This window comes from Doryrhamphus excisus, linkage group LG15, assembly GCF_037039965.1.
Source record: "Doryrhamphus excisus strain RoL-2023G ecotype Guam linkage group LG15, RoL_Dexc_Guam_v1.1, whole genome shotgun sequence".
NCBI lineage: Eukaryota > Metazoa > Chordata > Actinopteri > Syngnathiformes > Syngnathidae > Doryrhamphus > Doryrhamphus excisus.
Window position 1 is genome coordinate 12,889,219 of NC_136371.1, and position 13,524 is coordinate 12,902,742.

Here is a 13,524-nt window from a genome sequence, read left to right on the forward strand (position 1 = left end):
GTCATCAGTCGGTAAATGTGCTAAGTGAGTGGAAAAGCACTCTACAAGTGGCTATAGTTTCCAATTACAGTCTTGGGTGAAAATAGGAAACATACTACTCTGTGTCTACAAGCTTCTATGGCATAAGTTGGACTCAAGCAACATGCTGCCACCTCCCGAAGATCATGGCGCCAATCAGTCTTGTCTTAGATTCCCCTGGACAGTTTCCCAAAACACATACCCCATCTGGAAATTGTTCAAACGGATGTGCAAGGCCTCGGAGGGACTATTTTCCCAGGGTCTCTGTCGATGTGTGTATGTGGGCTTTCATTTTGCACCAGATTTACTGCTGCTAAGTCTATGTCTACTCACAGGGCAATACAAACAAATAGCCTGATCAGACAACGGTACCCGGGTTGAATTGCACATGACGGCAAGCCGCTGTAATTAGTGCTGTCAAAGGGCTAAACTTTTACCCAGATTAATCTGTTTTGTCAGTAATTAGTCACCATTTGCAACTATCTGAAATATGCCCATTTTTACTGTATTTAATGAAGAGAAAGATAAATGACAGGACAGGTTTATACATCACTGGTCTACAAGCCAAATCCTTCCAGACCAAAAGTAGGGACATTTGTCTTGGTTTTGTCTTGGAAAGAAAAAGTCAGAAGTGCAGATCGTTTCCAAAACACAGCCTTGGTTGAAAATAGGAAATGTAGTGGTTAGTGCTCAGGACTTCGGCGCAAACGCCCCCGGGTTCGAATCTCCACTGGTAAGCATCAGGATGGGCATCCGGAATAAAAAGTGCTCAAGCCAAAATCAGTATACGGATCAAAAGATCCAAAGTGGGGATTTCGTGATTAGGAAAAGACGAAAGAAAGAAACAAATATGCCAAATAAATCTCTGGACAAAATGCATGCATGTACATCCACGGTAGCAGAACCGGACTTTTGCATCAGGGTTTGTTGGAAACTACAAGGCAGATAATTACAACCAGCTGAAGTCCTACAAAGCCCTTGGCAGCAATATGTCACGGAAGATACACTTTTTGCATTCCCATCTAGAGAAGGAAGTGGTGAGCACAGGGAAGGATTCCATCAGGACATTGCACCTATGGAGAAAAGATATCAGGGAAAGTGGAACCAATCTATGCTTGCTGACGACTGCTGGAATGTGGTCAGGGATGACCCTGCTGCTCAGTAGAAGAGACAAGACGAAACCCTCCTTTAGATACAGAGTATATCATATATATATATAAAATGTGTGTGTGTGTGTGTGTGACAAATACATTTGATGCATGTTTATGGAGCTGCAGCTCAAACAAAGCAGGTTTAGATGTTTAAATAGGCCGCGCTACGTACTCCAATACAGTAGGTGGCGGTAGAGTCCTCACTCGTGGCTTCAATCCGCCATTAAACCACAGGAGAGAAAGGAAGACTGAAAAAGATCACCAAACAACAGTTCGGGACCGAAGTTGCCAAACTTGAAAATAACAAGCGAGAATGGACAAGAATCGGGGGGCAGATTGAACCTCCGTCCCGGGTGAGTATCCCAGATCCCGAGCAGCTGACTGAAGCGCTCTTCATTATCTGCGAACAAACTTGTTGGCTTGTGTGCTAAATGTTGCTAACACACCCCAAATCAGAATCATTATCAGCTTTTGCTATATTATCAGCTATTGGCCATCTAGGAATTTCACTCAGGTCTAATGTCACTTTGAAGCACAGTTAGCTTTAATGTTCGACGTGAGCGACAGTGTTTAGTCTGTACGTTTGGCCAGATACTGAGTACTTAATGTGCCCGTCCATATCCTGTTAAATGACGCATGTCACTAAGATGCAACGCTATTTATCTTGACGTTGTGGTACCTTCAGGGACACTTTGTAAACGTCGATTGTGCTCCCTTGGCTAGACTCAAGCAGTGTCTCACTCCGACAAAGTGATCATTTTGTTTACGCATTCAAACGTGCCATGTGTTTTTCATTAACGCGGTTGATGTGGTGACTCACAGATGATATTAGACACTTTATACGCCATTGCTTGCTTACGGTCTTACTGACTCAGTTGGGGTGGGCAGATCGAGCCAATGTCCGTGTGTGCTATGGGTATCCGTATCAGATCCATATAACCGTCATGTATTATATTCTGTTTCTTTCTTTCGATGGGGCACAGGAGTGTTTGGTTGTATCTTGAGCAAACAGCTGTATCCAATAAAAAAAAGTTGTTATTCTGTTGCTATTGTAACATTCTTATATTGTCCGTCATCTGGGTCAGGGATGTCCAAACCTTTTCCACCAAATGCAATATGGCCCACCTCGACTTTCCAAGGTGGAGGAAAGAAACATTCCAGAAGTTTGTCTTCCCTAGAGAAGACGCCAGATGTTTTTTATGCCGTACGTCAGATTGTGAAAGCACGTCAGTGTGTTCTTGCTGTACTGAGCGAGGTGCTGCATTATTTACACGTGACATCCTTCCGTTGGAAAGATCTGGCAGTGCTTCAGGAAGTGGATCCATGCAGTCCAGCCTCCCTGCGCTGCTTCTGACCCGTCTTCTGCGTGTCCGTGGGCAATGAGAAACCTCCTCATGGAAGGTTGCTAACTTTTCCTCTTTATTTGTCCTCACGCCAGGCGGCGCCATGGCGTCCCGGCTGCTGGACCGCTTGAAGCGCTCGCTCTTCAAAGAAGGCCAGGAGGCGGGGCCTGAGCAGGAAGCTGCCGGTGGAGACGCAGCGAAGGGGTGGAGTGAGGACTGCTGGGAGGCAGAGCTAGAAGAGGAGGAAGAGTGCGTGACGGAGCGACTCGGCGGCACACTCTCCTTCAACAGCCGAGGAGGGGATGAGGGGGAGGGGTCGGGGCTGGACAGCGACTCTGACTTCCTGGGGGAGTCCGTAGAGGAGGGGCTCAGCAGTACAGGTGAGGGGGCAAGACTCGGGATGGGCATCCACTTGATTGAGTCATTCATTTTATTTTAGACGCCAGTCCCGTCGGCCCCGCCACTTCCAGCCTGCTGACTCGGCAGCTTCATGACAGCTGGCGGAGCCTGCATGGGCTGGGCGACGGAAGCCCCACCCCCAAGATGCAGCGTCAGGCGGACACTTTGTCTTTTGAGGTGACGGACGCCAGCGTGGTCCAAAACGACTCCTCAAAGTACGTGGTGAGTTGAGAGGCGAGGGGTGGTCACACGTCTGTGTCTTGGCTTTGTGTCTGGGATGGCGCTTGTGCTCTGCCGCCAGCTCTACACCATCCACGTCATCCGGTCCGGAGGAAGCGACAAGACCCCGGCCGTCATCACCCGCCGATACTCTGATTTCCGGCACCTGCACGCCACCCTGCGCCGTCAACACGGAGGCCAGATGGAGCGTGTCGTCTTCCCACGTAAGAGCTCGGGAGGATGTGGTCTTGAGGATGTGCCACGATCACTTCCTGTTTGCCTCCACAGGAAAGAAGCTGCGCAGGAACTTCACGGCCGAGACCATCGCCAAGCGGAGCCGCGCCTTTGAACAGTACTTGTCTCACCTGTGCTCCCTCTCTGGCCTGGAGGGGGCTTCCTGCCTGCGTCAGTTCTTCTACCTGTCCGACCTGCAGACTGCACAGCTGCTCATCAGGTGACGCGTCTCTTCCACAGGAAGTGGTGCTGTTTGCTAGAAGATGTCATCACATTTTGTAAGGCTTCAATGGGAGTCAGCGCTGCAGTAAGTCCTCACAGACACTTGGAATGTTTCTGATCTGACTTGTCTCGTGTCCAGGGTGGGGCGTTACCAGGACGCTTTAGGTCCGCTGCTTAACGCCAAGAGGCTTCAAGACAAACTGGGCGGGGCCGTCTACTGCCCTTCTGACCGCCTTGCCCCACCTCCGGGCTCCTCCCATTGGTTTTTCACGCTAGTGGGACTGTCCTGCTGTTTCCAGGAAGTGGACCAGCTGGAGGAGGCCCGAGATCACGTGGCCCACGCCCTCCTGGTTCTGACGCCCCCTGAGGAGAAGCCACTCCCACCACAGATGCATCTGGACAGGCCACACCCTCTCCTGCTGCCACTCTTGCGGGCTGCCGTGCGCCTGTGCTGGCAGACAGGAAGAGACAAGCGGCGGTGGGAGGAGTTGTTGTGTGGGGTGGAGGAGCAGTGGGCGGGCCTTGAGGGTCAGCCAACCCTCAAAGAGTTTCTGGTCAAATGTAACTTGCACGAGAGTCAGGAGCAGGGCTAGAACACCGTGCGCACGCATCATGTGTACACGTGTATGACCACGGTCGCGGCACCATACTCCGCATATATGCACATTTGGAAATGGGGCATTCGTGTTCTTACAAGATAACTAATTTATTATTGCTAGAGGTTATATAGATATTATTTTGAAGATAACTTGCAGTAAAGCTAAATTTTGTATCAGATATCACATGACGTGATTATTTCATGAAAATATATTTGTATTGCGTGAAGTTTATTGTGCTGATGTCAATCCTTAGTGTGTGTTGCTTGAGGAAACTTGCTGCTTCGATGGTGGATGGGGTTGCCATGGAGACCGTTGCGCATGCTGCGTGAGGGACGAAAATAGACCAGCGATTTAAGGGAACACACACGTGACCACATTTTTTATTTCCTGCATTTTGTTCATTCCAGTTCTCCCTTTTTGAGAAGTTGTTGTGGTTGCCACGGCGACGGGCTTGAAAGACGCATCAAAGAAAACCCATCTGAAGAGTACACGCCGTGTGTTTATTTTCACAGACTGTGATTTCTAGCGCCACACTGTGGTCACTTTGTTGATTGGAACATCTTGTGTGAGACATTGTGTTGCCAGCTGTCATACTGCGGTGTGACCTGCGTACGAAGACCTACGTGTTCTGGGTCTGTGCTCTCCTTGTTCGTACGGTAGAAGATTTTTATCAGACAGTGTGGGTCGGTGTCATGCGTCTTACTGTGCAAGTCATGTCACGTGTTCATCAGCAGAGGCGCATGCGTGACCGACAGAAGCGGAGTATGTTGGGAAAAATTTGCAGTGGCGGTAAATGTGCCCTTGACAAACATCGCCATGGCGACAGCGAAGAGCCCAGTTGTCCTAGAAACAGCAGTTGCCCTGGCAACAGGAGAGATGTGAAGCAAAGACGAGCGTGCTGGTTTCTGTCACATTGTGGACACGCTAAATCGCCTTTGAGCCTCCGAATTGTCATAAACGGCGACAGCATGTAGAACTGTGACCCTACGCCGTTGCCAGGCTTACTACACAGAAGTACCCTAAAACTACTCAAATCTTTGCCAAGGGTAAAGAAAACATGAACGTGAACCAGGTTAGCAGGCTGTTTCCTGATTTCATTATGTAATTGTTTAGTACGTCCTGTAGCTGAGAAGATTAACGAAAGTATGAGGGTGCAAAGTGTGTTTCAACAACAAAAAACTAAAAATGACTTGATTGAGCCGCACACACTTTACTGACGGGCACATGGCGCCTCACTTCCTGTTTCATGATGACGTAGTCAGCAACCGGGAAGTGCAAACGCACGCCTTTCACCAGCGGGACTTGACTGAAAGTTGACTTCTAGAACGTTTCCTGAGTGTCGTTGAAGGTGCTCCCCACAAAACGAAGAAGCCAGACGCCGCAACACGTAGGAATGTCTTATTAACGCCATGACATGGTTGGGAGGTCACATGCTCTTATTGCTCACTGTCAGCACAAATGTCAACAAACACATCACCTAGCGTGGAAAACTGAGGAACCACAGTACTCTATATATAAAAATAATTATCAAATATACCAGATTGTCCACAAACAAAGGTTACACATCTTTGGTGACTAAACTCTACAAAGACTTCCTGTGGCACACATGCACATAGAACGTCATAAACATCTCCACAGGCCTTCTTGCTGAGACTTCTACCTATCGTGTAATGACACTTGTATCTGTGGAATATTCATTTGTTCGGGACTTTGTAAAAAAAAAAAAAAAAAAAACCCTAAAATGCTGCCAGTCGTTCTCTAGCATTCCAATATTGTGCTGGATTGATGGTTTTAGCTTCAAATTGGATCGTTGGTCAGAACTCTTTGGAAGAAAGTGGGCCAACATGGACCTGAGGGCAAGCTGAAGTTCTTCTGGTCCTCAGGTGGTACTGCAATGTCCGTCTGGTTTTGAAGAGGTCTGAACTTCAGACTTCTGCAGTTTCACTCTGCGCGCACCAATGTTCAGCTGCTGTGGTCCCCATCGCCAGTTTTTAGTGCAGGTTAGGTTCTCCCCTCAGAGGAGCTTAGAAGTGCTGTAATGGTCTTCTCACTCTGATGGGAACAGAAGCTCAGTCAGGTATTTCACGTTCAGAAACCTGTGGTGAATGTGTACCTCCAATATTGCAGACTCATCAGCGCCGGCAAAATCTCTGAGCATCGAATTTTGGTTCTGCAGCTTCTTAAAGAACCCCAATGGTCCTCGGAACGTATTGCTTGATTCTCCAACATTCTTTTGACTTGGTGCCGAAACCAAGTAAAGAAGCCTGGTTGGACCACTCCTGGAATAACTTTTTGGTATTGAAGTTGATGACAATGTCGGCTCGCCTGAGCAACGGTAGCCATGGCCGTGCGAGGCTGCGCCCCCTCAGACAGTAGTAACTGAGAGCAGAGGGCTGGGACAGAGCGGAGTGTCGGCCTCCACTCTGGTCCCGTGAGTCAGGAGCTCCTCCACCGTGGTCCAGTCATCCAGCAGCTTGCTATTCCTTAGCCGGTTCTGCTTCCTGTGGCTGAGCTCAAGAACCATCTGAGAAGACAGTGAACCCTGACATACACCCGCTGCCTCCTCACCGCCACGGCGCTCTCGGTGTTGCCGTGACAGTGCCAGGTGACGTCTCCTTTCTGTCCGGTTCCAGTACCGGCCAGCCCACGGCCCATCATCCCCTTCGTTGTCCCCCGGTCTCCCCGTATCGCCCCGCATCTCTTCGTCAGTGGTGACCTCGCTGCGCTCCCGGGCCAGCCTGTATGCCCGGGCTCGGAGCAGCTGATTCCTGACTGACTTCTGATTGGACTGTCGGGAACGAGGGGAGAGCGGAGAACGATGGCTCGTGTGCGCCCCCGCTGTGCTGTAAAAACGACCAGCAGAATCTTTTTGGATGCTGGTTCGATTCCCCAGAGTCTGAAAACCACGCCAGTCTGTTGGATCACTACGAAGCATTCCATGTCTTCTCAAGTCTTCCTCCCTGCTTCGGCCCATGCTCTGGCAGGTTCTGGTTGTGTTGGGGTGACCTGTCATGCTGGTTCTATCTATGCTGAGGTGAGCGGAAGGCAGACAATTCATTGGATAACTGGCCCGGCTCCTGGGAATCAGTGTGTTGCTGGCCGGACGGGGTTGGCTGCTGTGGGCCTGCGTCCTCACCGTGTCTGCTTCCATGTCCACAGGGTGGCTTGCCCTGCGGCGCTGTTGGGCCTCACTTAGATCCGTTACTGTTCGACTTCTTCCTGGCGCCTCGATGGTCCCGCCTCCTCGTCCTTGCCGCTCCTCCAACCATAGAGCTCTGCGCTGGCAGGGCTCTGTGCGGCAACCTGGTGGCAGAGAGGAATCATCAGGCTGGCTGTGACTCTGATTGGACCACAAGAAGAACCACTGGATACCCCGCCACCGCACTTGGAACCCCAAAAGAAATTCATGACAGACAGAACTGGCATGCTTCCATGGTGGAGGCTTACTCACCAGCAGAGGGGGAGGGTGGCGAGAGGTTGCGAGGCAAAGTTGGACTCCTCTCAGCTCGGTGGAAGTGGACCGTGGTGGTGGTGCTGTTGCCCACCGTACAGCGTGATGACGGCGGCGCCCCGGCCTGGCTTATGGGAGTGGTCTCAGGGATGGACTCCAAATCCCAGCGTCCTTTCTGCTCTCCGGGGGAGTGGCCTGAGCGCAGATGGTGGGCGTGTCTGTGGATCTTATGGAAACACCTGTGCTCTCCGGTGCTGACACTGTGGAAACCCGAGTCGCTGGGTTCCGAGGAGATGAGCGACTCGGAGGAGGATGAGGAGCCTTGTGAGGAAGGGGTGTGGCCGGGTAGCGATGACATGGCATCTGTCTCGGCTTCGGAGAGCGCCACCCGTTGATGTGGGCTGTCTGGGCCACATCCCAGACCACTGTCCAATTCGCTGAGGGGAAGGTATCCCAGAGGATGCCAGGGAGGGCGGTAGTCCGACTGGAGGGAAGAACATTTATTTCTGAGAACTCGATTACATCCGCGTTTTGGAATTGGAAGCCCTACCTGCTTGGGGAAATTCTTGTGCTCCATTTTCTCAGAGTTGTAGCAGCCAAGCAGACAGCTCTCTGAGTTGGGCTGATATGCGGACATTTCAGGAGCCTGACCAAACACAAGAATGGAATTATAAAACTTTACATCGCAGGTACAAGCAGCCAAAATGAGTTTTCTCCGTAGGGTGGCTGGGCTCTCCCTCGGAGATCAGGTAAGAAGCACTGTCAACTGGGAAGAACCCAGAATAGAACCACTGCTCCTCTATACTGATGAGGAGGCTCGGACATTAGGTCAGGATGCCTCCCGATTGACTACCTGGGGAGGTGTTCAGGGCCGTAGGAGGCCTCGGTGAAGACCCAGGACACTTTGGAGAGACCTGGGAAAGCATCCAGATCCGACAGGAGGAGCTGGAAGAAGTCACCGGGGAGAGGGAAAGTTGGGCTTCCCTGCTTAGGCTGCTGCCCTTGTGACCCACCTCATGGGGTGGATGGATGTATGGATGATAAGAAAGCTGTTACGGACTTATCAGTCGCTCACCTGACAGTCCAGACGATCCAGGTGGTCCAAACTGTATGAGACACTGGGCAGGTAGTTGGAACCATGATGGTGTTGGCTGTTGGAGCCTCTGGACAGGTAGCCATTGGTGGGGTAGGTGTCAGGTGACATCATCACGGTGTTGTTGGCGGCGTACACGTTGGACGCCATGTTGTCGTAAAAGTGTCTGTTAGGACGACAGTCACTGATTAGCATCATCTTCTGCACTGGAGAGTCCAAATGTTCATGAATATTCAGTCTTCAAGTTACACGGCCGCTGTCCCTGCAGTCGCCTCATGAATATTCATGAGAGCACCAAGGCGCCATGCAGCTTCTTATGACCTTGCTGACAAGGGAACTAAAGTACTGAGTGTGGTGATTGACCACCCAATCTACTTCCTGAAGAAGCTTGGTCCCTGGTCAAACTACACCGACCAAAGCAACATATGACCCCCTCACCTACCCGGTGTTGTAGCCCTCTGCTCGGCCCTCCTCGGGCTCCATCAGTCCCATGGCTCTCAGGGCCTCCCAGTGTCTCTCTGAGGGGGTCCTGCTGTGCTCCACACGCCGCCTCCTGTGCCCCGCCCCCCTTCTGCCTTCCAGCTGCATGCTTATTGGCTGGCCGTACTGGTCCACAAAGCGCTGCTCCTCCTTGTGCCTGTGGCGGGAAGGTGGGCGAGCCTGCAGAGCATGATGAGACACATCGATAACTCTCTAAGGACATTTTAAGCCAATCAGAGAAAAGAAAAAAGTCCTGGGCAGCTGGCGAGGCTACCATGAAATTGCACTGGGTGCAAAATGACAAGATACTTTTGGGGCGGGGTTCTGTTGGGTCCCACAAAGAACAAAACGTCCTATATACAAGCTGTAGTGCAGAAGAATGCACCTGCCGGGTTGCCAGGCGACACGCTACGCTTCTTGTTTGCATTACAGCCTCTCCTCCCAAGTGGGTCGATATCGAAGAAGCCCCCTCGGGGCTCGTCTGTTGTCTTTATTTGGCGATGCTGTTGTTACCATGGTGACAACTCAGCGCTAAACACAGCAAAAGTTGAATTGTTGGCAATATTGAGGACTCTTACAGGATGCAGGGCAGCCGCCCTTCTTAACCCGGTTCGACTCTTCACGCTTACTGTTCAAGGCCTCGGGATGCACGTGCACAAGCACACACACAAGAGTGCACGTGCATGGCAATGCTCCCTGGAGAAGAGCGTTGCGCTCCAGTGCACTTTGACATTAACACAAACTGATTTAAGTCTCGCTTTGTCCTTTTTGGCTTTCACTCATTCGTTACCACTCTCTGACACACACACACACACACACACACACCATAACAGAGTCAAGTACACAACGACACTAACACGACACGTCATTTTACTCACTTATCTTCCTGGGAGCTTTTATCACAAGGTTATGACAGTCAACCTCTAAAGTCGGGTCCAACCACTTGGAAAGATACTCCTCTCAAGTCGCACCATCGTTCGGAGGTCAAACTGTCACCTCACCAGAGCTCAGTTCAGCGAGCATCAAAGGACTGACAGAAAGGATTAACAGCATCACCGTACTTGTCCCTTGTCCGCTAAGTTAACGTAGCCAAGTTGACATAACTTAAAACTGACTAAATGAACTTAAACACAAATATCAGGCATTCAAAGTGAAGGAGTATTTGAAAGATACGTTGTGATATGTCATATTCTACATTGGTCGTTGGGTGTCAGTTATGTTACATCATGTTATATTGTTGAGCAGGAAGGACAGTACTGAAATACAACGGAAGTAAATAAGAGACAAGGAGCTCTCTCAATGTAAATGTGGGAGTCTATGTACAATATTGGGTAATAGATGTGCAAAGGTATAGGACTATGGGGGTGTTATTTAATGTGGAGTATAGTATAATCTACTATCTATGAAAATATTACATTTTTAAATAATGAGGCCTACATTTCAGAAATTCACTTGTCGCAGTCGGGTGTGCAACAGCCATAAACAAGGATGGAAACATTGCATCATTGTGTGATTGTGCTGACGTGAGGAAGAGGAGGAGGAGGAGGAGGGTGACTCAGTCTTTCTCCTCTTTTGGACACAACAATCAGTTTGTCAAACAACCTTTGTTTTGCCAGACATTTTCATATTTGACTTTCTTTTAGGAGCGATTCAAATGTTTCTCATAGCGTCGTCATCGCTGGTGTGGTAGAAAGACGTCCGGTGGGGCCTGGCAGGCAGCGCCTCGGCCCACTAATGTCAACATGTCACACTGACTACAGTCAAACGTGCTTTACATCCACACAAAGTAGGACAACGTGAACGCGACTTGGAGACACATAACGTGGATCACATGAATCACCAGACATGAAATAATCATTCATTAAGTGGATAATGAATCATACACACGTTGTGGTTGCTCCTGCAAATACATCGCGGTTCACCTTTCGCTCATCCGTTCTTAGAGGGGAGAATGTGCTATCCTGGTGTTAAACCATGCCAAAGTTTCAGATCATGAGGGTTGCACATTTTGAAGTGAGCACTTGGATGGCTCCAAATGGTCGGTTTCAAAAGGCGTGGTAAAACTGCCCCTTCATGATGTCACAGAGGGGCGGACTTCTTTATTTGGTTCGTAGTTAGGAAGCACTTTGGGCGTGTGACCAATCACAGCGCAGTGGGTGGAATAAATTAAAACACCGTTTTGGTAAGCAGCACAAAGCCTAGGAAATCCAGCAGGAATAGGTGCAGATATTGCTAAATATAAGAAGTTTTCTATACGGGTTATCGTGTGTAGCTGCTCTATGGGATACCACAACTCAATACAACGGGTGGAAAAATTAACTTAAATTAAATTAAAGACGATTCCAAAAGCATCCAGCTCTCACAGCCGTCTGGTCGTCTGTATAATGCCAATAAATATAGAACCTCAACAGTCCTGATTGGCTAAAACAGAATCCGCCCATGGTGTTCTGCGTTCTGATTGGCTGTAGACAGTTGTCAATCAATATCCTTCATGAAGTCCTGCTTGTTTCCTGTATGGTCGGTAGCTGCTAGCAATCGTACTAGCTGAATGAAGGCAGAAGTTACGCGGCTGTAAATGAATATTCGGTTCCCGGAGGACGACAAGGAACAATTAATGTTTTAATGGATGTCCGATCTCGTAAGTTGATCACGAAATTTTAACTTTGAGAGTGTTCAAACATGAGATAAATGTAATGAAATGTTAATGTCTGTTTGAGAAAAGTGTAAACAAAAATATAGTTGGCTACTCCACGGATTTCACTTATTGCGGGATATTTGGGAAACCTATCCCGTCCGCCATAAAAGAGGGAACACTGTAGTCTAGTCCACCCGGGGCTTGAAACCATGAAACCAGGGCCCACTGAAAACTGCACATTTTCTGGAATTTAGCCCATCATCCACAATCCTTATGTGAGACATGAACTGTGTGTTCTAAAGGTATTAAAACAGATGAAGAGAGGCAGCTCATGAATGCACGTAACAGGACACACCTATTCGGCCGACAGCGCCCACTTCTCCAAAAACCTCCAACAAGGAACACATATTATTATGTGGATAATAAAGCGCACTTTTCCTTTAAGGAGGCATGGAGTGAGGTTCATGTTAACAGAATGCTAGATAGCCAGCCACAAATAAATGCACCAGTTTGCAACAAATATGGCAAATTTTTCTGGACTATAACACGAACTACCGGAAGCACTCACAGGCGGCCCTGTCTTGCTTTGTTGTATTTGCTCACTTTTACCTCTCCCTCAGAGTTTGTAGAAATGACATGCACACACGTCAAGACCACTTATGACAAGTTACCACCACAAATAGATTGCTGTCCTTTGGGAAGCACTGGGTTCCACAGTCTAGCCCGTGTAAACAGCTTGTGATGATATTGTTTGACATTATGCTGCAAACAGTAACATTAGCCAATTTTGTAGCTGTGTTTGATGCCATAATGTGGTCACATGACATGACCTCGGCCAACAACAACATGAGGGCGTCATGGCATCATCACATGACATGTGACATCATCACCGCCCGTGTTTGCTGTCGTGTGACTTGCAGACAGGGAGAGAAACGGGCTGGTGTTTATCGGCGGCTCCTGACAGCTGTTCCGCCTCATTGACGGCTGTTTCCACGGCGGCTACGATCACGTGATGAATGACGCGTCCTCTCCCCGCAGGTGGTCACTCACCTTGTTGCGAGTGAGGCGACACCCCATGCTGGTCGCGGGCCGAGGTCAGAGGTCACCGGAGGCGTCAGGAGGGTGAAGGGGAGAGAGGAGGAGTTGAAGTCAGCTCACCACGGGAACACGCAGCTGCCATGATGGCGCCCCATGGCGAGGATGGCGATGATGAAGAAAAGCCAGCGAGTGATGGAGGTATGCAGAGGAGAGTGTTCCTCCTCCTTCGCTCTCATCCACCTCCTCCTTTTCATCCTCCTCCTCCTCTCTCTGCCTCCAAGCGCTGGCCAATCGCAGAGGCGGGATGCAGCCGGGCGTTGTGATTGGTGGAGAGCAGCGCCGCTGTAAACATCCATTCAGGCTTTTTCTCTCTACGTCCTTCGCCGCTCTTCACACTCCTCCTCCTCCTCCTGCTATGCTGAGCTGACATTCCAACACACAGCGACCGCTTTCAGGGCTTTTGTTGTGATAGTCACACTTCCTGTTCTGCTTGAAACGCTGCATGTCAGCTCACAGGGACACAGTTACACGTAATAACACTAGATATTACACAATATTATTCAGTGAGGACAAGACAAGACAGAGACGTCTGTGGGGGGGTTTGGATGTGGGGGAGGGGTTGTTGAGAAGAGCGATAGTGCT

At 49.7% G+C, this 13,524-nt stretch overlaps 2 protein-coding genes and 1 long non-coding RNA gene across 4 annotated transcripts; 2 read left to right on the plus strand and 1 right to left on the minus strand.

The window, feature by feature from the left end:
• The first annotated feature begins 1,365 nt into the window (after nucleotides 1-1,365).
• Nucleotides 1,366-5,370, plus strand: snx21 (sorting nexin family member 21). 2 transcript variants are annotated; one of them, XM_058052114.2, is made up of 6 exons: nucleotides 1,366-1,522; nucleotides 2,608-2,892; nucleotides 2,952-3,126; nucleotides 3,213-3,354; nucleotides 3,419-3,642; nucleotides 3,726-5,370. In XM_058052114.2, exons 2-6 carry the CDS (start codon nucleotides 2,616-2,618, stop codon nucleotides 4,177-4,179), a joined length of 1,272 nt encoding a protein of 423 aa, XP_057908097.2. In that variant the 5' UTR covers nucleotides 1,366-1,522; nucleotides 2,608-2,615; the 3' UTR covers nucleotides 4,180-5,370. The 2 variants fall into 2 exon arrangements, with proteins under 2 accessions (XP_057908097.2, XP_057908098.2); XM_058052115.2 differs by having other exon boundaries at nucleotides 2,952-3,133; nucleotides 3,419-3,584; nucleotides 3,726-5,364.
• Nucleotides 4,579-13,130, minus strand: LOC131104669 (uncharacterized). The gene is made up of 6 exons (XM_058052111.2): nucleotides 12,895-13,130; nucleotides 9,172-9,389; nucleotides 8,712-8,895; nucleotides 8,187-8,282; nucleotides 7,637-8,120; nucleotides 4,579-7,488 (listed from the first exon to the last, which is right to left on the minus strand). The coding sequence occupies exons 1-6, from the start codon at nucleotides 12,919-12,921 to the stop codon at nucleotides 6,551-6,553; spliced, it is 1,947 nt and encodes a 648-aa protein (XP_057908094.2). The 5' UTR covers nucleotides 12,922-13,130; the 3' UTR covers nucleotides 4,579-6,550.
• LOC144901740 (uncharacterized) lies at nucleotides 11,260-13,177 on the plus strand. The gene is made up of 3 exons (XR_013629830.1): nucleotides 11,260-11,847; nucleotides 12,883-13,080; nucleotides 13,164-13,177. It is a non-coding gene; the product is annotated as an uncharacterized LOC144901740 (long non-coding RNA).
• Nucleotides 13,178-13,524: the final 347 nt, after the last annotated feature.

What these genes read in the sequence shown, in the direction of transcription:
- snx21 (XM_058052114.2), top strand. Translation starts at nt 2,616, where the DNA reads ATGGCGTCCCGGCTGCTGGACCGCTTGAAGCGCTCGCTCTTCAAAGAA. An exon ending in GGAGGGGCTCAGCAGTACAG is followed by an intron (nt 2,893 to 2,951) that starts GTGAGGGGGCAA and finishes ATTTTATTTTAG; the next exon opens with ACGCCAGTCCCGTCGGCCCC. An exon ending in GGAGCGTGTCGTCTTCCCAC is followed by an intron (nt 3,355 to 3,418) that starts GTAAGAGCTCGG and finishes TTGCCTCCACAG; the next exon opens with GAAAGAAGCTGCGCAGGAAC.
- LOC131104669 (XM_058052111.2), bottom strand. Translation starts at nt 12,921, where the DNA reads ATGGGGTGTCGCCTCACTCGCAACAAG. An exon ending in GCAGAGGGCTACAACACCGG is followed by an intron (nt 8,896 to 9,171) that starts GTAGGTGAGGGG and finishes TCGTCCTAACAG; the next exon opens with ACACTTTTACGACAACATGG. An exon ending in ACAAGAATTTCCCCAAGCAG is followed by an intron (nt 8,121 to 8,186) that starts GTAGGGCTTCCA and finishes TCTTCCCTCCAG; the next exon opens with TCGGACTACCGCCCTCCCTG.